Source organism: Chlorella variabilis (assembly GCF_000147415.1).
Source record: "Chlorella variabilis unplaced genomic scaffold CHLNCscaffold_35, whole genome shotgun sequence".
In the NCBI taxonomy this organism is placed as follows: Eukaryota; Viridiplantae; Chlorophyta; class Trebouxiophyceae; order Chlorellales; family Chlorellaceae; genus Chlorella; species Chlorella variabilis.
In genome coordinates this window covers 290,118-312,528 of record NW_005435053.1, presented here as the reverse complement: position 1 = coordinate 312,528, position 22,411 = coordinate 290,118, and the positions used below count along the sequence as shown (strand labels likewise).

General features: G+C 60.9%; 6 protein-coding genes across 6 annotated transcripts; 3 read left to right on the top strand and 3 right to left on the bottom strand.

The window, feature by feature from the left end:
* Positions 1-311: 311 nt before the first annotated feature.
* On the bottom strand, positions 312-4,981 carry CHLNCDRAFT_59361 (hypothetical protein; the record flags this gene model as incomplete). The annotated part of the gene is made up of 16 exons (XM_005843059.1): positions 312-452; positions 589-665; positions 771-864; positions 1,028-1,090; positions 1,237-1,524; positions 1,680-1,763; positions 1,948-2,024; positions 2,139-2,229; positions 2,384-2,460; positions 2,631-2,742; positions 2,982-3,088; positions 3,273-3,396; positions 3,720-3,931; positions 4,310-4,454; positions 4,692-4,758; positions 4,860-4,981. 16 exons carry the CDS (start codon positions 4,979-4,981, stop codon positions 447-449), a joined length of 1,746 nt encoding a protein of 581 aa, XP_005843121.1. The 3' UTR covers positions 312-446.
* Positions 4,982-5,266: 285 nt separating this feature from the next.
* CHLNCDRAFT_59360 (hypothetical protein) lies at positions 5,267-11,677 on the top strand (the record flags this gene model as incomplete). Its single annotated transcript, XM_005843097.1, has 23 exons — positions 5,267-5,371; positions 5,565-5,657; positions 5,789-6,034; positions 6,236-6,480; positions 6,649-6,802; positions 6,981-7,106; positions 7,228-7,343; positions 7,475-7,575; positions 7,742-7,849; positions 8,005-8,128; positions 8,330-8,456; positions 8,619-8,726; positions 8,883-8,978; positions 9,093-9,180; positions 9,273-9,358; positions 9,506-9,576; positions 9,698-9,782; positions 9,917-10,003; positions 10,103-10,196; positions 10,314-10,434; positions 10,819-10,906; positions 11,021-11,119; positions 11,230-11,677. The coding sequence occupies 23 exons, from the start codon at positions 5,267-5,269 to the stop codon at positions 11,329-11,331; spliced, it is 2,670 nt and encodes an 889-aa protein (XP_005843159.1). The 3' UTR covers positions 11,332-11,677.
* A 269-nt stretch (positions 11,678-11,946) lies between these two features.
* On the top strand, positions 11,947-12,956 carry CHLNCDRAFT_55421 (hypothetical protein; the record flags this gene model as incomplete). Its single annotated transcript, XM_005843096.1, has 4 exons — positions 11,947-11,991; positions 12,166-12,190; positions 12,337-12,590; positions 12,768-12,956. The coding sequence occupies 4 exons, from the start codon at positions 11,947-11,949 to the stop codon at positions 12,954-12,956; spliced, it is 513 nt and encodes a 170-aa protein (XP_005843158.1).
* Positions 12,957-14,282: 1,326 nt separating this feature from the next.
* Positions 14,283-15,804, bottom strand: CHLNCDRAFT_141568 (hypothetical protein; the record flags this gene model as incomplete). Its single annotated transcript, XM_005843058.1, has 7 exons — positions 14,283-14,425; positions 14,556-14,589; positions 14,797-14,905; positions 15,008-15,038; positions 15,148-15,247; positions 15,377-15,464; positions 15,623-15,804. The coding sequence occupies 7 exons, from the start codon at positions 15,802-15,804 to the stop codon at positions 14,283-14,285; spliced, it is 687 nt and encodes a 228-aa protein (XP_005843120.1).
* A 292-nt stretch (positions 15,805-16,096) lies between these two features.
* CHLNCDRAFT_141567 (hypothetical protein) lies at positions 16,097-20,261 on the bottom strand (the record flags this gene model as incomplete). Its single annotated transcript, XM_005843057.1, has 12 exons — positions 16,097-16,221; positions 16,323-16,455; positions 16,572-16,813; positions 17,015-17,068; positions 17,204-17,375; positions 17,455-17,585; positions 17,738-17,857; positions 17,995-18,027; positions 18,112-18,211; positions 19,397-19,570; positions 19,864-20,019; positions 20,229-20,261. 12 exons carry the CDS (start codon positions 20,259-20,261, stop codon positions 16,097-16,099), a joined length of 1,473 nt encoding a protein of 490 aa, XP_005843119.1.
* Positions 20,262-20,460: 199 nt separating this feature from the next.
* Positions 20,461-22,295, top strand: CHLNCDRAFT_141566 (hypothetical protein; the record flags this gene model as incomplete). Its single annotated transcript, XM_005843095.1, has 6 exons — positions 20,461-20,561; positions 20,907-21,066; positions 21,359-21,497; positions 21,646-21,842; positions 22,024-22,146; positions 22,239-22,295. 6 exons carry the CDS (start codon positions 20,461-20,463, stop codon positions 22,293-22,295), a joined length of 777 nt encoding a protein of 258 aa, XP_005843157.1.
* Positions 22,296-22,411: the final 116 nt, after the last annotated feature.

Genomic DNA, 22,411 nt, shown 5'->3' with positions numbered 1-22,411 from the left:
TTCTCTCCTGTCTTACCGGCCCCTGGCTGGTAATTCTCTTAGGGTCTCCAAGCCATTTCCTCGTTGCGTTCGTGTCCCCATAAGCATGTGTACGGACCAGATGCCTAAGAATGCATCCTACCCACCACCGTTTGGGGGGTGACCCATCACCCCGGTGTGCATTAAACAGCCAATGCAGACACGGCACCCACTGTACCAATGCTCTGTGCCAATTGGCTGTGGTTGGACAGGGGAGCGTGCGTGGGAGGGGAGGGTGGTGGGGTCTTCAGTGATGCCTCTCTTCCATGCTGCTCTCTATCTGAAGATGTTGCGACTTAGCATCCTCTTACACAATGGCCAAGGTGACACCAATACAGCGGGGAGGTGGCAGGAAGGTCCAGCGTGTACACGGTGTAGGTAGCAGAGTGTCTCTTCCAAGCACACACACCACAGCATTTTCATCGCCATCAGAACTGCAGGCAACGGTCAAGAACCCGGAGCAGCGAGGTCCCACAATGAGTGGCGATGAGGAGTGGCTGGCTGCCGTGTGAGCAGAGCAATGCACCCCCCCCCCCAAAAAATCAAAGTCCCTAGGCACAGAAAACTCACCTTGAACTTTTTGGCCTCGCCACCAGATTTCTCAGTAGCCTTGCGCTTCTGCTGCGCTGCCTTGGCGGCCACCATATCTGCATGAGGGCGGGGGGTACACTTGGCAGGTGCTAGGTGCAAAGCACTTGTTGCATTCACATGTAGCCACGGGGCTCTGACAGTCAAGCTCACGCAAAGCGCACCTGAGAAGTCTTCACGGCCAGCCGCTGCTCGCTGCTCTGCCGCACGCATCTCGTAAAGGTCCCGCAGCGCCGCATCGTCCAGCCCCTCCAGTTCCTGCAAACCCAACGAAGGCGGCTACAATATATTGCCAGAAGTGCCACCACATCCAAGGCCAACCCAGCAGCATTGAAGTAGGATTGTGCCCAGAGGAAGCAGGCACAAATGATCCGCTCGCCAGCTGCGCCTTCCAGTGCAGAAAGCCAGCTTAGCCACCCACCGCGGGGTCGATGGAGACATCGACATCGCTGGGCATATCCCGCCGTAGCGCCTCCAGCCGCTTCTGCAGGGATGGGCAACGCAAAAGGCGTGTATGCACCAATCACCACGTCTGCCGACCAGCAAGAGTGAGTGCATACTCACAACAATGGCTGATTTTCACTGCCTGCGCTGGCCAAGCGCCTTGCGCTGGGTGCCTCGCCTTGCAACGCTGGCGCCTTTCCCAAGCAAACTTGCCTGCGCTGCAATGGACATCTTCTCCTTGCTGCCACCAGCGCCAGGAACAACGTACGTGTGGTCGCTGCCCATGAGCGCGCCGGCGCCCACGCTGGCCTTCTGCTGCTCCAGCACTGTGTACAGCTGCTTGGGACCCTCGCTCGTCTTGCGCAGGTCAATCTCTGAGGGCGTCTCAATACCACTGGGCAGGCTTGAGGCAAACCCGCTGGCAACGCTGGCGTACCCGTCAGCCAAGCTTTCTGTCTCGTCCCGGTCCTCCTCCTGTAGCGGGCAGGCAGGGGGCACGTTGACAGGGAGGCAATCCACGGACAACCAATAGGCAGTGGAAAGATGGGAAATCCACTGAAACACCAAAGCGGGGTGCCAGACTGTGGGCCGTCGGGTGGCAGGCGTACTGCCTGGCACTCCAAACGCACCTCCTCCTCTTCCTCCTCCTCTTCCTCCTCGCTCTCCTCCTCCTCCGACTCCAGCTCACCCCAACGCACAACCTTGTCCACTGCCTGCAGCATGCAAGGACGTCATGAATGCGGTGCAGGTGGGAAGCACATCGAAGGGGGGGGGCAGCAGATGCCACGCATACCGCTGCACAAGCATACAGAACAAACAAAATGCTGTTGAGTGGTGGCAGTTGAGGTTGATGGCATTAGCCAACCAGCGGACACTCGCCAGTTCATCCTCTTCCACCTCCTCGTTCTCCATCCCAAACACATCGCCATAGATCGGCCGCCCGAACTCGTCCACCGGGGGCTTGCCCCAGCCGCCTACAAAGGTGATAAGCCCCATCAACAAGGACCAGCGCTACAGCGCAGCGCACACCCTCTCATGCAGGCATTGGCTTGGCAAGCTGCCCCATCCAGCATCACAGGACCACCCACCTTGATGGTACCCAAACTGCGCGCCGGGTGGGATGGGGGCATTCAAGCCAGGGACCTTGAGGGATGGATAGCTAGGGGGCGGGCCATACCGCTGCGGGTAGAAGGGCACAATCAAGAGTTAGGCGGGCTGGAAGGAGGCGGGAGATCATTCCTAGGGCCCTAAACTGGCCAGCAAATATGAATTGGCATGCTGGCAAGGCCCAGGTACTGATACTGCTGTTCCACTTGCAGCCCACCCATCGCACCTGCATGTTGACCAGCCAGGGTGGCGGTGCGCCCTCGGTCATGCCCAGGGCGTTTTGCAGCTCGGGGCTCAACACGCCTGCAGGTGGGGTCCAATGCCAGGGGAAGGAACGGGGAGCATGTGAGAGTGTGTTGGCAGACGAGGGGGCCGCTGATTTTGAGTGCCATATGCAAAGACTGCATGCACACAAGTACCTGCCCGCCACCTTTGCCATGCACCGGTGCTCGGCAATCAGCACCCATCCCCACCTGGCCGTGCGTGCGTGATGGCGGCCTCAAACTCCTTGCCCTCGTAGTACATCTCGCCGGGCCCTGTAAGCTTGGGCTTGGTCTGGTACTTGAAAAAGGCGTCGTGCAGCACCTAGAGGGAGGAAAGGCACCCATACAGGGGGTTGAACCGACGGCGGATGGCAGGAGAGGAAGCCACCGCCGCCGCCTCTGGCATGCAAAGTGGCAGCAGGCAATGAAGCGTTTTTGTGCAGCATGCCAGGTGTGCTTGCGAAACAAGCAGAGTGGCAAGTCGCAAGTGCGCATGCCCTTGCAAATTGCTGCGCCTAACTTCAACAGGCGCTTGCCAGCCCTGAGACTCGTGCCTCCCACCTGGTAGTCGATATCCAGCTTGCCCATTTTGGGCTGCATGCGCTCGCGGGCCTTTTGCTTCATCTTCTGGCTCTCGGCCTTCTCCAGGTACGCCTGCCGCATCTCGCCTGCAGGGGGTGGGCAGAGCAGGGTTGGGGGCAGGCAACGCGACAGTAGGGAAGGCAGCATTACTCTGCTGTCCAGTATGTATAATGCTGCTATTCCAGCCATGCACCACGTGCCCACCATCACAAGCCAACTCCAGGCAGCTGCTGCCCGCTTAGTGTGCCCCCAGCAGGCCCACTGTCTCACCAATGCCTGTGGCCTCGATGAACTCGGGCAACTTGAAAGGAGGCTTCTCCAGACCGCGTTTGCCCTGCAGGTACTTGCGCTTCTGGCTCCAGTGGCGTGGGATGGTCACTGTGTTGCGATATGCCTGCAAGCCAAGAGGTGCAGAGGAAAAGGCAAGGCTCAGTCACGAGCAGCAAAGGTGTGCGCAAAACAACTAGGTGTGCGCAAAACAACTAGTTGGGGCGTGTCTGGGGGCCTTCTGGCCACGAATGTCTGTTAGAAACAAAAGGCTGCAGCTGTGCTCTCTGCAGCAGGTGGCCAACCAGCTACACCATCGACGCTCAGACACCGAATGCTTCTGGCCCTCCTACCTTCCTGTAACTGGCCCACCGTCTGCACCAGCTCGCCTGTTCCGCAGCCGCCTCCCACTCCACCCCAACACCAACCCAACCCAAGTTCCTTGCGCACCTTCAGGTAAACCAGCAGCTTGGGGTCCATGGCTGTCACATCCCATATCTCAACCACATCTGGCCGCTCGCAAGCCTGCTTCAGCTCCGCAATCTTCAAACGGCTGGCCAACTTGCGCTTCTTCTTGGACATGCCGGTCTCCTCCCCTTCGCTGTCGCCATCCTCCCCATCGTCCCGTGTCGCACCCGCCTCCTGGCCGGCTGGTTCGCCACCTGCACCAGCAAGGGGGTGCCGGCATGTGAGGTGGCTGTGCTCGCGACGAGTGTGATTGCCGCGCGGATGGATAAAGCAGCGCCAGGATCCCACAATCATCCATGGCAGCATGTGTGGCAACAGCAGCAGACAAAGTGGTTGTGTCACTCCAAAAAAAGCTGTGAGAAATCATCGCTGTTCAACACACCGCCCGCCCGCCAGGTGCACCACACCCAGCAGGGCCAGCGCACCTGTGCCAGCCCCACCCTCTTCCCCCTCCTCCCCATCAGCAGGCTCTGCCGTGCCCAGCAGATTCTCCACCGTGCCAAAGCGTTGCAGGATGCGCTGGAAGTCGGTCGGCGCTGGTGGTTGCTGCTCGCCGCCTTCACCGCCCGCACCTGGCGCCTCCGCCCCAAGCCCCAGCACGCCGGCCTCCGCCATTTCCGCATCGCCAGTGGGCGCAGCGCCTCCTCCCACCACAAAATCAAACTCCAGTGGCGCCGACACATACTCTATCTCCACCGCCTCCTCATCCTCGTCGTCCTGCAGCGCGGCGGGTGCAGCCGGGCGGAGAGTGGGGAGTCAGCACATCAGGCTGCCTGCTGGAGAAGAGCAGGTGTAGACAGCCAATGCAGCATGACTGAAAGACCGCTGCCCAGCAGCGGCTGCACTTGCTAATGGCATTGCTGCCAGCAGTGCTAGGTACGTGCGCCAGACGCCACCTTCCTTCCGCTTGGATGCCGACGTGGCTGCCTCGGCGGCAAACACGCGTACCCTCACCTGGGCCTTGGAGGGCTTGGCTGTTTTCTCCTGGACCTGGACTGCCTGCGCGGCGGCGACTGCCTCCCTGCATGAGTACGCGAAGGCCAGGCGTCGCGAAAGAGTGTTGCAGCGGCGGGGCGGGCGCGATTGCAATGGCACCGCGATCATCCCCGCAGTAGCACTCACTTTTCGGCCTTCTTGTTCTGCTTGCGCTGCTTGGCCTTGAGTTTCTTCTTCTGCGCTAGAGTGAGCTTGGCGGTGCCATTCTGCTGTGAATGAGCTGCACTGCCCCCCTCCTCCGCTGCCATCGTCTACAACGCTCCGGGGGCGGGCCCTGGCAGGCCCTGGCAGTGCCCAGTGCCGATGCCTTTGCCGTCGAGGTGTGCTGCGTGGGCTGTGGCTCGCAGGCAGCGGCTGGGAGGTGGCGTGTTGTTCGGCAGGGACGCCGCCCCATTTGTTGCGCAGGAGGCGCTGGAAAGGAGGGTGCCAGCAGGGCAGAGTGCGGAGGATGTGTTTGCAGCCCGCTGAGGGCCCCATGCAGCCAGAACCCGGTTCCAGGAGGCTTGCCTGATGTCCTGAGGCGTGCAGCAACTATGACTGCCCCGACTGGAGCCTCCTTCAACCCGACGCAGGAGGGGGTGGCCCAGATAGTCTCTCTGCTCACCGATGTGCACAAGCCGGGAGCCAATCAATCAGAGGTGCGCCCTGTTTTCAGCACCCACCTGGTATGGCGCCCGCCCGTTGCCTGCCCCCCCCCCAGCATGCACACCAAAGGGAAGGCAGGCTCCAAGCCAGAGGCGCGGACAGCCCGGGACGTGGGTCGGGCGGTGGCGGCGGCAGCGGCGAAGCAGTTTTATGCTTACCTGGTGCCTGTGTTCCTGCCCTTGGCAGGTGTATGCACAGCTCGACCGCTGCAAGGCTTACCCAGACTTCAACAACTACCTTGCCTTCATCTTCGCCTCGGGGGATGGGCTGCCCATAGAGGTCGGCCTACTGCAACCTGCAGCACCATAGCTGGCGTTGAGCCCGCCCCGCGTTGCGTGTGCCGTGGCGGCTGGCCTGCACGTGACTACAACTCTCCTGTCACCGCTGCCCTGCATCTTGCATGCCAGCAGGTACGCCAGACGGCGGGCCTGCTGCTTAAGAACAACGTGCGGGCACACTATGGCAGCATCGCAGAGGACTTTCGTGCCTTCATTAAAGCCGCGCTGCTTCCAGTGCTGGGTCATGCGTCGCGCCCGCTGCGCCACACCGCGGGCACCTGCGCCGTCACGATTGTCAACCTGACGGGGCTTGGCGCCTGGCCAGAGCTGGTGGCGACGCTGGCAGAGGGGCTGGACTCGGGGGCAGACAGCAACCGGGTGGAGGGAGCACTGGACTTGGTGTACAAGGCAAGTGCAGGGTGGCGAGGTGCAAGGAGGGGCCGCATCACAGCGCCCCTGCATGCGCGTTTCCACCGTCCTCGCCGGCATCGTGCAGGGAGCTGTCCAGCAGTGCTCAGTCAAGACCCTTCACAGCACCCGTCTTCCTGCTGCTTTGCTCTGTGTGGCTGGCTGCCGCAGATTGCCGAGGACCAGCCATTGCAGATGGACGCGCAGCTACCAGGCGCTGGCAACCAGCGGGTGGCCGATGTGCTGGTGCCCCGTGTGCTCAATCTGCTAAGTGCGCCCACTGCCGATCTGCGGGCCCTGGCTGTGTCTACGCTCAACCAGCTGGCCAACATCATGCCTGGCGCGCTCATTGACAACATGGACAGGCAAGTGCCTGGGCAGGCTTGGGGTGGGAGGCAGGGCTCTTCGGAAAAAGGGTGCACGCGGTTGCGTTCTAACCACAGCTTTCAAGCGCGCAGCTTCCAAGCACTGCAGCCCGTACAGCCATATTGGCGCAGGCCTTTTTGCGCAATTGGGTCCTGGCACACCGGCCCTCTGTCCACTTCTTGTGGCCGCCCTCCCTCCCCCGCGCTTGCTTGTTGCAGATTCCTCCAGGGTCTGTTTCACCTGGCACTCGACTCTTCCACCTCTGTGCGCAAGGCGGTGTGTCAGGGGTTGGTGGCGATGCTGATGGCTGTGCCCGAGCGCCTGGTGGCTTCCATGCCCGACCTGATTGAGTACATGTTGAAGAGCACGCAGGTGAGGCTTGCTTGGGGCTGGGCCTGTGTGTTGGTGGCAGATGCGGCAGCGGGGTGCATGAAGTCTTACGGGCATGGCCTGCACGGCAGCCTTGGGGCGCTGCTACCGTGTCGCCGCCCTGCACAAATCATTGATCTAACTTGCTCTGCCGTCATTGCTTGCCGTGTCCCGCCTGCAGGATGAAGACGAAGGCATTGCTGTTGAGGCATGCGAGTTCTGGACCGCTTTTTGCGAGTCGGAAGTGGACAAGGATGTGCTGCGCCCTTCGCTGCCCCGCGTGCTGCCCGTGCTGCTAAAAAACATGGTGGGTCATCGAGCCGGGCAGCAGCTCTCCTGCAATGCCACTTCCGAATGCGCAGAAGCTCATGCCGTATTCTACCAGGCGCTGCCCCCCGCATCCTCCCACCCCCACCTCACGCACGCAGGCATATGAGGAGTTTGATGAGGAGGTGCAGGATGCAGAGGAGCTCGAAGAGCAGGCACTACGGGGCAGTGCCACACAGGCAGACCGAGATGACGAGATTAAGCCCTATATCCACAAGTGAGGGCGAGGGGTACTGGAACTACAGAATATTTGGGTCGGCCGACGAAGCGAGAACGCGAGTCACAAGGCTGGCATGGGGCCTGTCTACCTGCACATCTGCCGGCGGGGGCGTGTCTGTTTGCCTGCAGGGGGACTGGCCATGGTGAGGAGGCTGCTGGAGAGGGCGATGAGGAGGAAGATGAGGAGGGCGACGGAATCGTGCATTGGAACTTGCGACGCAGCAGCGCTGGTGCGTGGCATAGTGTGGTGCTTGCAAGGGTTCTTGCAGGTTATACCGGCCGGCAACAGCTGCTTCTTCTGAACGGTATCATTAGTTGCGACATATTCTGCCCTCATCTTGCTTCTCACTCCTCCCTTTCCCTTGACTTGTCAACCATCTGGCTGTGCTGCTGTAGCGGGCCTTGACATGCTGAGCAACCAATTTGGCGATGAACTTCTGCCCATCATCCTGCCCATCGTACAGCAGCGGCTCCTCGAACCCGATTGGCGGGCGCGCGAGTCTGGTGAGCCACACTCGGGGAGCGCTATGCAGCTCTACTGCCACTCGCTGCCTTGCCGGATGTCTGTGGACGTGCTGCTGTACATTTGTCTGCTTGCTGCCGCATGCCATCACACATATGTGGTTCTCGGGAATCCCTGCCCCACTGTCGCTTTCCAGCCATCCTGGCGTTGGGAGCCATTAGCAATGGGTGCGCCACGGGGCTGGCGCCTTACCTGCCCGAGATGGTTGCTATGCTGCTGCCCACGCTCAAGGACGCACGGCCCATGGTGCGCTGCATCAGGTGAGCCGGCAAGTGAGGCGGCTCCGTTTTCCCTTGTTGGGGGTGGGGTGGGGTGGGGTGTGGCTGCGGCTGATGTGGGACAGGCACATGTTGGAGAGGGCAGCCCGCCAAACAGGAGCACGCCATGACACTTGCCTGTACCTCTACCTCCCTTGCCTGCGCGCGCGCGCCCCTCGTCCCCACCTCCATATCGGACCGCAGCTGCTGGGTGCTGGGACGGTACAGCAAGTGGCTCCTTGAGCGTGCTGAAAGCGGGCAACGCGGCGAGCTGGATTCCATGATGGCGGCAGTATGCGAGCGCTGCCTGGACCACAACCGCCGCGTGCAGGTAGGGAGGGGAGATGGGCAAGGGATTAAGGGGGGCGGCCACCCACCCGCCATCGCTGCCGGTGCCCACATCTTGGTCTTGCCAATAGTGTATTTTGCAAATGCCAGCAATTGCCATGTGAAACAAGCAACTGCTGATACATGGACTGTCTTGTTGCTGCAGGAGGCGGCCTGTGGCGCCCTGTCCACCTTTTTGGAGGAGGGCAAGCCGGAGCAGCACATGGCGCCATACATGGCTGCAGTGCTGCAAACACTGGCTTCCACGCTGCAAGTGAGTCAAAAGATGGAGTGGCTGCTTTACTTTGGGCTAGCCTCAAGGGAAAACTTGCGATAAGGCAAGGCTGCTCGGCTTAGCCCTATTGGTGGAAGTTGCTCGTGTTGAGTGCCATGGAATGCTGATGCGAACTGCCCTCCTTCTTTGCCACAGCTGTATGGCCGCAAGGCTATGCGAAGCGCGTATGACACCATCTCCACTGCAGCAGACCAGGCACCCGGCCTGCTCAGCCAGCCGGCATTGGCGCAGGTGTGTAGTGCCCCGGTTGGGGCAGTTGTTGCAGATTGGCAACGGGGCAGATTGGCAACCTCCAGCCATCTGCTGGGCGCGGCGGTGTCTTATGGCTACTGCCTCCATTTGCAGATCATCCTGCCTCCATTGTTTGGCAAGCTGGACACGCTGCCCGACGGGGATCGTGAGCTGCTGCCGCTTATGGAATGCCTCACGGCAGGTGCGTGTATGGGCACGGGGAAGAGTTTGTCTTTCTCCCATTGTGCATACAAGTTGCATTTCTCTGACGCGTGCTCACCCACTGGCCTGCAGTGGCGGCCAAGTCGGGGCAACAGACAGAGCAGTTTGCAGCTGCCTGCTTTTTCCGATGTATTGGCTTGATAGAGCGGGCTGAGCAGGTGGGGCACCCATCTGTGGCTGGTTGCAGCTGCTCCCCGGCTGCCTTAGTGTCCGGCCTTTACCGCACTGCCAGATCTCGGGCTGTGCTGCTCCTGTGACTTTGAGCACCCGCAAGACATGGCTGCGTCTTCTGCGCTGCACTGCAGGCTGCATCATCAGGCGCGTTCGACCCAGACGAGGCTGCCGAGTTTGTGGTGTGTGCCCTGGACCTTATCAGGTGGGTGGACGGTGGGATTCGTTGGGCCGGCTGGCATGGTGCAACCCCCATGATCTGGCATGGCACTACTGGAACCTGGTTACACCTCACTTGACACTTTCCCACTGTTTGCTGGCTGCAGCGGTCTGACTGAGGGTCTCGGTGTCAGCATAGAGAGCCTGGTGGGGCGTTCACCGCTACGCGAGATCATCGTGCGCAGCTGCAAGGTGGACCGGGAGGGGCTTTTGCAGCCTCTTGCTACCTGCGCAGCAATGGCGGACATCTCATTTGGTGTTTGCTTTGGCGCTGCCTGCATCTGCCGAATGCTGATCGTTTTCCCTGTGACCTTTTCCCTGTGTAGGACCCCGATGCTGACATTCGGCAGAGCGGGTTTGCGCTGGTGGGAGACCTGGCCAAGGCGTGCGCGCCACACATCAAGCCCGCGATGGTGAGCTCTAGGAGCCGTCTGTTGATGCTTCCAGGTAGCTGGCCATCGTCACGAGGCTCTAGCTCGCTCTTGCTGCTTATGGCAAACCCTGGGCTGCAGGCAGAAGTGTTCACATCGGCCATGTACAACTTGCAGCCGCAGATGATTAACCAGCGCACGCTGTCAGCTTGCAACAACGCGGCATGGTGCATTGGTGGGTCTACGCGGCTGATGTTCCCATGGTTGTTCCAGGGACGTGCGATTGCAACAGACTCCACCGATCTTTTCGCCTCTTCCCTGGATGAGCTCATGTGTTGTGTGCGTTTTGCAGGCGAGGTGGCTATCAAGTGCAGCAGCGAGGAGCTCAAGCCATTTGCGCTGCAGGCGCTGGAGCGGTTTGTTTGGATCCTGCAGGTACTGCTGTTGAGTCAATCTCTGCTTGCTCCGCGCATGTGAGCCTGCATCACTTCCTACGCAGTGTCAGCCCGGGTTGCAACCCCTGGCTCCCACCCTGCCCTGTTTACGCTGCATGCCCTTCTGGCATCACATCTTTACAGGTGCCCACGGGCTCACTGCCGCGCAGCCTGGTTGAGAACGCTGCCATTACGCTGGGCCGCATTGCATGGATGTGTCCTGAGCCCCTGGCGCCCCATGTTGCCGCTTTCCTTGGTTTTTGGTGAGTGCTCGCCGGGCAAATTGGAGGTGTGATGGTTTGCTTCTGGCTATTGGCACTGCCAATCAGGGGCAGCTGCTGGCATGACAGTTCTCGGCAGGCACTCTGCTGCCAGTGCATGCCCCCAGCCTGAATCGTCCTGCTCTGTGCCCCACACCTGCAGGTGCGCTGCACTGCGCGGCATCCGGGATGACATTGAGAAAGAGCACGCCTTCCTTGGGCTCTGCGCACTGCTGCGGCTCAACCCGCAGGTACGGCTGCTGCTGCTGCTGATGATCTGATAGCTGCTCACATGCTGCTGTTGCTGATGTGCTCGCATGGAGGCCATTTCTCGATGACGACGCAACGCTTCACCTTGCTTCCAGGGCGCGGGCGGCTGCTTCACTGTGTTGTGCGGGGCAATTGTGAGCTGGCGCCATGTTGGCTGCGAGGGGCTGCACAATGAGCTAATCCAACTCATGCAGGCAAGGTTTGCCGCCAAAATGCTTGGCTAGATGTACTTGTTCAGCGTTTTTGAGCCTAGCGCACGAGCGTGGCTTTCTTGATGCCCCAGTACCCTGCTCTGTGCCTGCAGGGCTACAAGGCGCAGCTCACGGGGATGGGCCAGTGGGATGCCGCCATGGCCACCCTTCAACCTGCAGTGCAGCAGAAGCTCAGCGCCATGTGCCAGCTTTGAGCTCACCCTCAGACCCGCCGTCTAGTTGCCCCGCCTGTGCCATGCCTGTGCCTGTCGGACAAAGCTGGAGGCCAGCCAGCCAGCCTTACAAGAAAATGTCATTTGCTTCACTGACTACCACCAGCAGCAGCAGCAGGGAGGAGCGCTCTTGGAGAGTGTGCCCCCTTTTTCGCCACGCATTCACTTGCCAGCCCTGCAATCACGCAGCTTAACCGTCAGCCGTTTCTGCACGGCAGCAGCCATCATCCCTCAGCACTTGATCCCTCTTTGTTCCCTCCTCTCGGGGTAGCACGTCAGCCGTTGCCTCTTCTTTTCTGTCAACCATGCAAGCTCCACACTGCCTGTCACGATGTTGCCGAGGTGGCAGGCGCTGGCGGCCCGATCTTATGCCACGTTCGTTCAGCTCCAAATTTCACCAGGCCGCTGGACGAATAGCATTGGCGTGCTCATGCTCTGAGCAAAGCAAGATAAAGAGAAATTGCCAGGGCTCCTCCCATCCGTGCTTGCAGTCGCTAAGAGGCAGTCGCGTCTCGTTTAGTTTGCTTTCTCATCCTACCGGTGTGTGGGGGAAAAGGGCAGGAGGGCAGAAGGAGGCAGCCTGCTGCGCCCATACTTATGAGCCGCAACATCTCTGAGAAGCAGCTGAAAGAGCTGCGCGCGGTGAGCAAAGCGGTGGCAGTAACCGGCGAAGCGGCCTGCAGCAGTGTGTGCTAGGGCGCGCCGTCGCCGCCACCACCCGTGGGCACTCTGGTGGTGCAACTCTGCAAGGGGCTCTGCCTGATCAGCTGCTGCCTTTTATCTTAGCTCATGATGATTGTGGCCCCCTGCCTGCAGGCGTTTAACATGTTTGATTCGGATGGTGGGCGGACTCGCCGCTCCAGCCAGCCAGCCGCCATACCTTGCAATACCTTGCTTCTTGTGCGACCTGGGCCCCGGGAATTCCCAATTTCCCCGATTTATTGCCACCTCTGCCCCTGTGCCTGCCCAATTCATTGTCCCTTGCAGGAAGCGGGTCCATTGATCTTTCTGAGTTGCAGAATGTGCTGCGTGCCATGGGCCAGTTCCCGACTCCAGTTGAGCTAGCGCAGCTCATGGAGCGCATGGACGCGGATGGCAACGGCACGGTCGACTTTACTGAATTTTCCGAGGCGCTGGCTGGTCAGGCAGAGGACAAGGAGACTGAGCGCGAGCTGCAGGATTTGCAGGATGTGTTCTCACTGTTTGATGCCGATGGCTCTGGGCTGCTGTCAGCAGATGAGGTGATTTGACTCGAGGATGCACGAGAGGGATGCGTAGCCAACAGGGCATCCAGAGCAGACGGCGGCACAGAGCGGGGGCAAACAGCAGCAGGCGGCATCTTCAGGCTGGGTTGCTTGGGGCTCGCCAAGCCGCTGGCCGCTGGCCCACCTGCTGCCACCTACCTGCTCTGGCCGCAGCTGCAACGCGCTTTGCATATCCTTGGAGTGAGCATGTCACGGGTTGAGGTGGAGCTGCTGATCAAGGAAATCGATTCCAACGGTGACGGTGAGATCAGCTGCAACGAGCTGCTGCAATACGTGCTGTCATTTGACGAGAGCGGCGAGGGGCCACACAGCGGCGATGTGGAGCGGGGGCCTCGGCGATAGCACCCGCCCGCTGGGCGCGCGGCCCTCAACTTGATGCCTGTCTTCAGCCTGTATCATCATCAATGAACCTATTGCAGTTTTTCTCGCGCTGCTATTTCGTTGTGTCAGTTCATTTGCATTCATACACACCTTCTCCCAGTCCTAGTCAAGTCGCGGCGCCGTGTGTTCCCGCCGCGTGCGCTGCCGTGCCCACGTGTGCCTTGTACGCCTGCAGCTGTGTGCGCAGCTGGCACAGGTGCTGCTGGTAGTGCCGCCGGTCCACCTCCATCTGGGCGCTGGCGTTCTGCCGGCTGGCATGCAGCAGGTCGAGGTGCTTCTGCAGTAGAGCGCTGTCCCGGGCGCCACTGTCGGCCGCCACCCGCAGCTCGGCCGCCGCCTGCTGCGCCGCTGCCTTTCTTGCCTCCGCTTCCTGCTTGCGCTTGACCAAGGCCGTGCGCTCTGCGTTCACGAGGAGAGAGAGGCAGGGCCCCGTGAGCTGTGGGCTAGCTGACGTTTCTTTGGCCCAGTCCCTCGTCGCACCTTGCTCCAGTTTCTTCACCTCGCGCTCCACGGCCTCCAGGGCGGCCCTCTCAGTGTTGAGAACGAAGCTAAGCTCGGCGCTGCGCAACTCAAACTCGGCCACGTTCTGCCTCGCCGCCTGCCACAGGTCTGCAGCCATTATGTTGGGGGGGCTTGCCTGAGATCGGAAGAAGCCAAACGAGGGCGTGCGGGCGCGTCATGCCGAGTGCCACCGAGCTGACTTTCTAGGATCAGTGGAACGATCGTGTGTGTGTGTGTGTGTGTGCAACCTGGATGGAGAAGGTGGATGGAGAAGGGTGGGTATGGTGTGAAGTGCATTTGTCCCCTTCTGCTTGATCTGCCCGGTGAGTCTGCCCCTTGCCCCTGCCACCGCGCCGCTTGCCGCTGCCACGCCGGCGGTCCGCCACCATGGTCCCAATCACAGACCACAGAATCATCCATTTGGCTTGCATGATAGGCGAGAGGTAGCCGCAACATGAAAAAAGGGTATGCAGAACACCACCATTCAAGGCAATATCAAGGGGGGTTGCGGCAGCATATCGGGAGCTGGAGCAGGGACAGTTCAGCGGGAGCTGGAGGAGTATGAGTGGCAGGCAGGAGAAAGGCTGATGCAAACAGTGTACATGAGAGGGTGAAAAGGTACATTGGTGTTACAGCATGGCCTAGTGCGAAAGAAAACGGCCTCACTAGCACAGGGACGATTGGCCAACTTCTTGAGTATCTCGGATAATGATCCTCAGAACCGAGGGCGAAGGGTGTAATGTGCGCGGGATGCCGTCAACAACGGGCTTGGCTGGAGCCGGCTGCTTAGTCCTCCTTCAGCATCACAGTTTCAAAGCCCACCACCTCGCCGCCGCGGCGGCGCACCACCTGCGGATGCACCTGCTGAGTCTCCGCTGCAGGCTTGGAGGTGTAGTCGCCCGCCTGGGCACGGGACAGAATGTATGTGCCTGGAGGAGTAGGGCGGGTGACGAAAGGGCAAGCAGGCCAGTGGGACAGACGCAGGGCGGACTGATGTTCAGCAAGCAGGCGGGTCGACTGAGCAGGACCAGAATGTTGCGCTTCGCTGTTGCAGCTCACCAAAGATGGATACCACATTCGCATACAGAATGCGCTGCACGCAGGGAGGCGAGGATGGAGGGCAAAGGAGTGGTAGGCTGAGGGGGTCAGACAGGGCGGCTGGAAGCGCCAACAATGCAGCGCGCAGGCGACGCGGGCAAAGCACACAGGCACGCTGGGCTGCGCCGGCACTGGAATGGATGGCTTAGCGCCAGGGTGGTAACCCTAGGCGCACATGCCAACCAAAGTGACCTCTATCAACCTGGCGGTTGGGCACCAGTGCAAAGTTGACAACGTGAGCAGGAATCCATAGCTTGTAGCCCGCCAGCATGGTTGGAACAAACTTCTCTTGCACCTCGCTGACGTAATCGCTGTAGCAGTGGCAAAATGGACAGACGGTTGGCAGACAGTTGGCAGAACAGCAGGCAAAAAGCATGCTTCCCTCCCGTGTGCCAGCCCACCGCCATTCTGACCTTGGCCGCCCCTCGGTTGCCACCTTGTAGGCTGCAAGAGGACAGCAGCAGTGGGCGTTGTGTGCTATCGGTGGTGCCTGCTGGTGCCGGGGTTCTGCAAGTGACGCATTTCGCACATGCGCAAGGAAAACTTTGCTCACCGTAGAAGATGGCAGTACAGACGGGGGCGAACAGGAATTGGTCGATGCAAATCTTGGTGGCGACTGCGCGCGGCGACTTGGCGGCGTGCGGCATCACGCGCTGCGGGTCGAGGCAAATGGAGAGATGATGCGAGCAGAAGTGAAGCGGTCAGACATACTGTTGAGGGCAGCCCATTACCCTCCTGCGCTGCTGTCAGAGCGGCTTGCTGACAATTCTTCAAGAACCCACCCCGTCCAGGACTCTGTAGTACTCGTGTCCAACCACGCCCATCGCCGAGTTGAAGATGGCCAGCCGTGCGGTGCGGCCCCAGTCGTACCTGCGCAGTCGGGTGCAGCCATCAATTTGGAACGCCAGCAGTGGCACGGGAGGGCAGCCAGCCCGTTACTTGCTCCTTATGGGTACAACAGACAAGACGGATAGCGGCAGCCGCAGTCCGGCGCCTTGGGGCGGGGGCGCCGGCTCGACAACACTCACTCCCAGTGCGGCTTGTCGCGGTTGGAAATGTGCTGGGCAAGGGCGTCGCCCAGGATGGCGGCCACTACAGAGGTTGTGCTTTTGGTGGCGCGGGGGTTCCTCTCAAGGTGGCCCAGGTAGGAGCGCCAGGCCTGTACTGGGGGGTGCACCAGCGCCCTGCTGATCGCCGCTGCTGGGTTCATCCTGCCCGCCCAGCAAGGGTGCAGAGAGAGAGGGCGGTCGCTCTAGAACTCGAATGGTGGGGAGGGTCTTGCTGTGTGGCAGAGCCTGTGGCTGACGTTGCCCGAAAGGGGTTGAGACGCGAAGATGAAAGTTTCAGCCTGAGAGCCAAAACCCAGTGCAGCTTCTTCCCAGCGACGTCGAGCTGGCGCGCCTGGTCAGACACCTGCCAACCCAACTGGACTTGCATCAAACAACAATTGCTGCAACACAGCCTGCCAGCACACCAGCACTGCTTGCAAGGCCATTCAGGCTTCACAGGATATCAAGCAGCTCCATGATACAGTTCTCCAGCACGTCCACGCGCCCCGTTGCATGCTGCAGCCGCAGCGTCAGCTCCAGCCTGCACTCCGCCGGCAGCACCTCGAAGGTGTCGACCGCTGTGGCAAGCGTGAGGAGGGGCAACTCTCAGTCCACCATCAGAGCGCTGCGGTGTGCAGGCGGGCGGGCAGACAGGCAGGCGCAGCTTGACGTGCTGTACACAAGAGCTTGCCTGCATTTTCTGCCTGAGCTGCGGAGTACTGGCTTAGCTTGCGGCTGATGTGCACCATGCTGCGCGACCCGGGCTGCCACCCTATCTTCAGCATGGCACTATGCACGGTTCCAGCCGCGTCCTGCAGGGACAGAGGGTTGGCAGGTGAAGATGCAGAGCACGGCAAAACGGCGCTGCATGCTCGACCGCCAGCTGGGTCATGTCGGCAGTGGTCTGCAGCCTTCCCCCACTCCTCACCCGCAGCAGCCTCTTGGCCACCAGCGCCACGGGCTCGGGGGTAGCCCCTTGCGCTGTGCCACCGCCATTGCTGCCTGCTGCTGGTCCCTGCTGCTGCTGCTGCTGAGCCTGCGGCGTCACCACGTCATTAGCCAGCCCAGCCAGCAGTTGCAACGGGCACCCCTCGTCGCTGATCCTGCCATTGCTTGCCCTGCCCTTCCTGCCGTTGGCTGCAGGCACAGCTGGTGCATCTACGGCAGTGCCTGCAGTAGCTGGGGCAGGTCTGTTGATCCTGATGCGCAGTACATTCCTGCCCTCTGCATGGCCTGTGGCCACCACTTGCGGCACACCAGTGCCTAATCCCTGGGCTGCGTGCTGGTGCTGCTGCAGCTTGGACCGGCCTGCCGGCAGCCAAGCAGAGCCAGCAGGAGGCAGGTGCCTCGAGCCCGTCGCCACTGAGCTACCACCGCCTCGGCGCCGGCGCCGGAAGCTGCTGTCGCCCGAGTGCGCTTCGTAGTCTGCAGCGGCAGCAGGGATAACAAGCAGCCAGGAGGAAAAGCGGACAACTGTCAGCAACGGCAATGGCTGGAAATACAGGATTGCAACCAGGAACACGGGGTGGCAGGAGAAACAGGCTAGTGCTTTTGTCTCACCGGACATGGGAGCATACTCATCATCGCTGGTGGCGGCATGCTGCCAAGCCTCGTCCAGGCCAACCACAAACTCATCTCCGTAGCGTTTAACCACGCGCAGCCGGCTGGGCCGAACGCCCCCCTCGCCCTCGCTGTCATCATCCCACTCGTACTCCTCCTGGGCCCCCTCGCCCTGCAGGCACAGAGCATCGCAGCTGTTGCCATGCTCCTTCCATCCATGCAAGACCCAGCACTCACATGTGAGGGCCTACCTTCGTCTTGCGCTTGCGACTGCCTCCACCGCCTCCCTTGGCCAGCGTGGGTTTCGCCGCCAACCGCGCCTCACGCTTGGCCGCCTGCTGCGCCGCCTGGGATAGGATGGTGGCGGCATTGGGGTTGCGGTCTGAAGGGAGGGTAGGCACGGCACACAATGTTGAGTGCTCACACAGCTTGGTCGGAATCAGCCAGCACACTGGGCGGCCGGGGCTACAACGGCATCTATCACGTGGGGTATCAAGGCTAGCCATGCACGTTTGCATCAAGCAGGTCAAGCACCTGCGGGGATGACTGTGAGGCGGGTGGTAGGGATGCCGCTTGCCCTGCTGGACACCACCAGCTTGAGGCCATCTCCCGGTCGGAGCGCCATTGCTCGAAACATTTTCTTGACCTCGCCGCCTGCAAAAGTTTGAAAAATGAAACACTGAAATAGAATCAACGCCACGTGCACATGCGCACTCATACGCATGGGTTCCGCATCGTACTGCCTTCCAGCATGCCAGTGCACGCTTTGTAGCTCATTAAATGCGGCTCACCCTGCAAATAATACTCGTGTTTGACGTACTCGTCTGCAGGATATCATGAAATGACAAAGGGCATGCTGTTCACAGGAGAGCCACAAATTTTGTGCCCGTGATGAGGCATGCACTTACACGCGTGCGCCTTGAGCAGGAACGAGACGGGGGCGCCGTCTGGGGCCTGTGCACCAACCACAAAGTTCAGGTGGTTCGCGCCCAGCAGGCTGTCATACCACTCGCGGGGTGGGCGCAGGCGTTTGGTGGTGCAGTCGCTAGGAGTGAGCGTGCACCTGCCGGGCGGGCAGGAGGAATGGTCAATGGGGTCGGCGCAGCAGAGTCAGACCGCGAGTAAAGCGCCCGTGTCGTCATGGGTCCCAATTGCCACCAGCTGATACCATCTCTTGCACTCACAATAGGTATTCCGTGCGGCCATAGTTTCTATAGCCGCGGCGCCACGTCGGCTTGTGTGGATGCGTCTCTTCGGGAATTGTCGGCAGAATCATATGCACTGGGGAGAGGGCGCTGGCACTGGCACACGCCACACCTCCCTGCTGTTTTGCGTCGCCATCTACTCCTGCTGGCTGCTCTGCTTCCTTGCGACCTATGTCGGCTGCTGCAGGCTCTGCCGCTGGGCGGGCATGCGGCTGCCGTTCCAATTCGCTGCTTGGTAGTGTCCACGGGGCGCTGGTGCCACTGCCCAGGCCTACTGCAGCTGCAATGGGCAGCACCGGCACCCCTGAGCTGGTGATGGCGGCAGGTCCGGCAGCTGCTGGCGAGTCGGTGGTGGCTGGCGGCGGGGGTGGCACAACTGCGGCAGGCTCGGCTGCCGACGAACCCAAAGCCACAGCTGGTTCTGCTGCTGCGTCTGAGACGGCTGGAAGGGCTGGCGAACTTCCAGACAGGCCAGTCTCTTCCATGGAGGTGGGTTTGCCGTGCCGCCTTTGAGACTATTGTAGGGGAAAAGGATAGGAATGCCGCGATGTGTTCATAGGCGGAGGGCCGGGGCGCGCGCAGGGGCACTGCCGCGACCGCAAGCCACCCTGCTTCTGCTTGTTGTCCGAGAGGCCGAAGAGGCAGTTGGCAGCGGGGGTTGTCAGCGCACGGACCGGATTGTTTAACGGTAGGGAACCCCCGCTGCGCTGTCGGCGCCACGTGGCAGGCTCAAATGCAGCATTCCATCCCAACTGGTCTGATGTTAATGATAGCACCAACATCTAATTCACCAAGAGAGAATTATGTTACATCTGAAAAGATAGGGGCTGCAGGCATGCAACCCGGGCGTCAGGGCTGCACACCTGAACGGGCTATACTGACTGTAAAACGGACTGTACATTGGAAGCGCTGTAATCCGCCGCCGTCCAGCAACAAAAAGATTGGAGGCAGGTTCAGGCCATCAGGAGCGCCGAACAAAGGCCCTGACCAGCGGGTGCTGCAGGGGTGATATGCCCTGCTTCGCTGCAAGAGTCTGCTGGTGTGCCGCCGCCAGCGCCTGCTCTGCAGCGGTGGCTGCCTGCTGGTGTCGCCGCGCATCCTGTACCAGCTTGGTCAACTTGACGCGTGCCTCCTCCAGCGCTGCTTGTGCATCCGCGGTCTCCTGCACGTGCAAATCCAAACACCACCTCTGGTTGACCAACAGCAACCCTCATCAAGCCTGCCGTGTTGGTGAGCTTGCCTTCAGCTTTGCCTCTCGCAGCTCCTGCAGCTCCTCGAGGCGCTGTTGCACCACCGAAACCTCCGCATCTACGCTCTCAATGCCCTGCATTGTGAGGAGGCACCAACCAGCATTGCAGGGAGCATGCAGCATGTGGCAGCGATGGGTGAACCGACATGAGCAGGAGCAGCCGGGGCCACGGCGCGAACAGAGCTGTCTCAGCCTTCTCAGGCCACCTGCTGCCGCTGCTTGATTGCATCTTCAAACCCGGAGATGGCCTGCTCCTCGAGCTTTGCGGAGCGCTCCGCTGCAGCAGCCTCTTGCAGTTCCTCAGCCACCTCAGCAATCAGTCCCTGCTCCGACCTGGATGCCCTATACACATCAAGCCCCACCTGCGGGTCAGGAACCTCAACATGCACATGATCTGGCAGACCCTCAGGCGCAAGCAGTGCCAAACCCTGCCCAACGCATAGAGCATGCGGTGGAGCGGGTGGCGGCACGGCACAAACAAACTGCGCCACCACCCTCCCGCTTCAACAAATCGCGGTGCAGTACAAGTTGTTTGTTATGACACACTCACAGCTCCTAGGTACAACCCTACAGCGCCTCCAGCGACCAAAAACGCCTTGCCCATGGGCGCGTGCTGTCAGGCGCACCGGGGGAGACTGGCTGGCCGTGTCGATCGTCGATCTAGCAAGGTAAGCCACACGAAGCCAATTGCATATGCAGGTTTCCACGCATTTCCAGCATGCATCTGTGTGCTGGCGTGGATGGATGGGTTCATCTCCTGACGGCGGTTCCCGCCATCTGTGGCGTGCATTTCACCAACCAACATGCAGACCTCCGTCCTGACCTGCGCAGGCCTGGGCAAGCCTGCAGTGAAAACATGCAAAGCGCCTCGCAGGGCAGTGCAGGTGGTGGCCACCTCCGCTAGGTGAGGCAACCGCTCTGTCTGTCTGCATGGTGGAGCAGCAGGGGCGAGCGGGCAGTGAGTGATGGGCGGATGGAACTGTGGGCGTGGAGGCCACAGCTCGTGAGACCAAGCCAGTCGGACGCCCCGTGACGAGCTCGTGCGAACAGCCGATGCACCGGGCCGGCCAGCTGGCGGAGTGGCAGCGGAAGCGGGAGCGGGGCAGCGGGGAAGTAGTGGGGGCCAGCCCCCCGCCTGGGCGGCTGTGCGCGACAGTAGGCTTGCGCGTTGAAAGCTCCCAGCTCCCAGCCAACCTGCCATCACACGAGTTCCTGCTCCGGCACGCGTGCTCACGCTGCTGCGCCGCAGGCATTCGTCCAACCTGTGGACGCCCACCTCGCAGCGCGGTGTCGACTTTGGCAGCAGGGTGGCGGCCGAGAATGTCATTTATGCCGGGCAGGGCCCGCCGCCGCCCAGCCCAATGGTGGTGGAGCGATTCCAGCAGGTCATCTCGCAGCTCTTCTCGCAGGTGAGTGGGCGAGCGACATGGGGCATCACTGCATGCCTGCCGGCGGGCTGGCAGTTCTCGGAACTGATTGCAAATGTATGGCTTGGGTGCTGTGGTGAAGCAAGGATCAGCTGGTTGCCTCGTGCCTCTTCACCATTCCGACCCAGCTGGGCGCGCACCGCTGCCCGGACCAGCCCGGCCGTTTCCTGCTCTGCATGGCTTTGCCCGATGGCTGTCAACGCATTCGAACGGCCGCTGTGCCCCGTTGTACCCACCCCTGGGCAACTTTGCCCCTGCCGTGTCAATTCTGCAGCGCATAGTGCGGCTAGGCGGGCCGGTGGATGATGACATGGCCAACCTGATTGTGGCGCAGCTGCTCTACCTGGACTCGGCGGACCCCAACAGGGACATCACCCTGTACATCAATTCCCCTGGTGGCTCTGTTACCGCAGGTGCGTGGCTGGGCATGAGAGCAGCAGCAGCCAGATTTGCCGCTTTCTGTCCTTTTCTATTCTGTCCTTTTTTTTCCTTTTTTTTTATAACGCAAAGTAAGCTGCGTTTTCACTTCCGCCCGAAAGACAAATGTGGCCCCGATTGCAGGCATGGCGGTGTTTGACACCATGCGCCACATCCGCCCCAACGTGTCCACCGTGTGCGTGGGCCTGGCAGCGTCCATGGGTGCCTTCCTGCTGGCGTCTGGCCATCAAGGCAAGCGGTACAGCCTTCCCAACAGCCGCATCATGATTCACCAGCCCCTGGGTGGTGCCCAGGGCCAGGCGGCTGACATTGAAATCCAGGTGGGCGGTCAGCCGGCAAGGCGGAGGCAGCTGCTGAAAGGGGGTTGGCCAGGGTGCACTGCGTGATGCACCCGCACCCACTGAAGAGTGTTTGACAGCGAGTAGCATGTTGGCCTTGTTGGCAGGCAGGTGGCCCCGCCTGTTAGCCCCTTCACATTACTGCGGGGTAGTGGCCCTGCAGGCGAATGAGATCCTGCATCACAAGCTCACGCTCAACGGCTACCTGGCTGAGTTCACGGGGCAGAGCATGGACACCATCACAGCCGACACCGACCGTGATTTCTTTATGAGCGCACAGGAGGCGGTGAGCGCCTGGCCGAGCATCATTTGTCCTGCCTCTAGATGCCACGGCTTCATGCAACAGCGCTCGACTTTTGAGTTGTGCACCATTTGCAGGTGGAGTATGGCCTGATTGATGCAGTGGTGAGCAAGCCTGTGCTGGCAATGGCATAACTGGACATCCTCCTTGTGGTTTGCGCGGAGCTGGCAGCGCCGTTAACTGCCTGTGCCGCCCATTAACATATGGGCAGCACGGCATGCCATCCCACTCCCTGCACATTCTCGGCGGT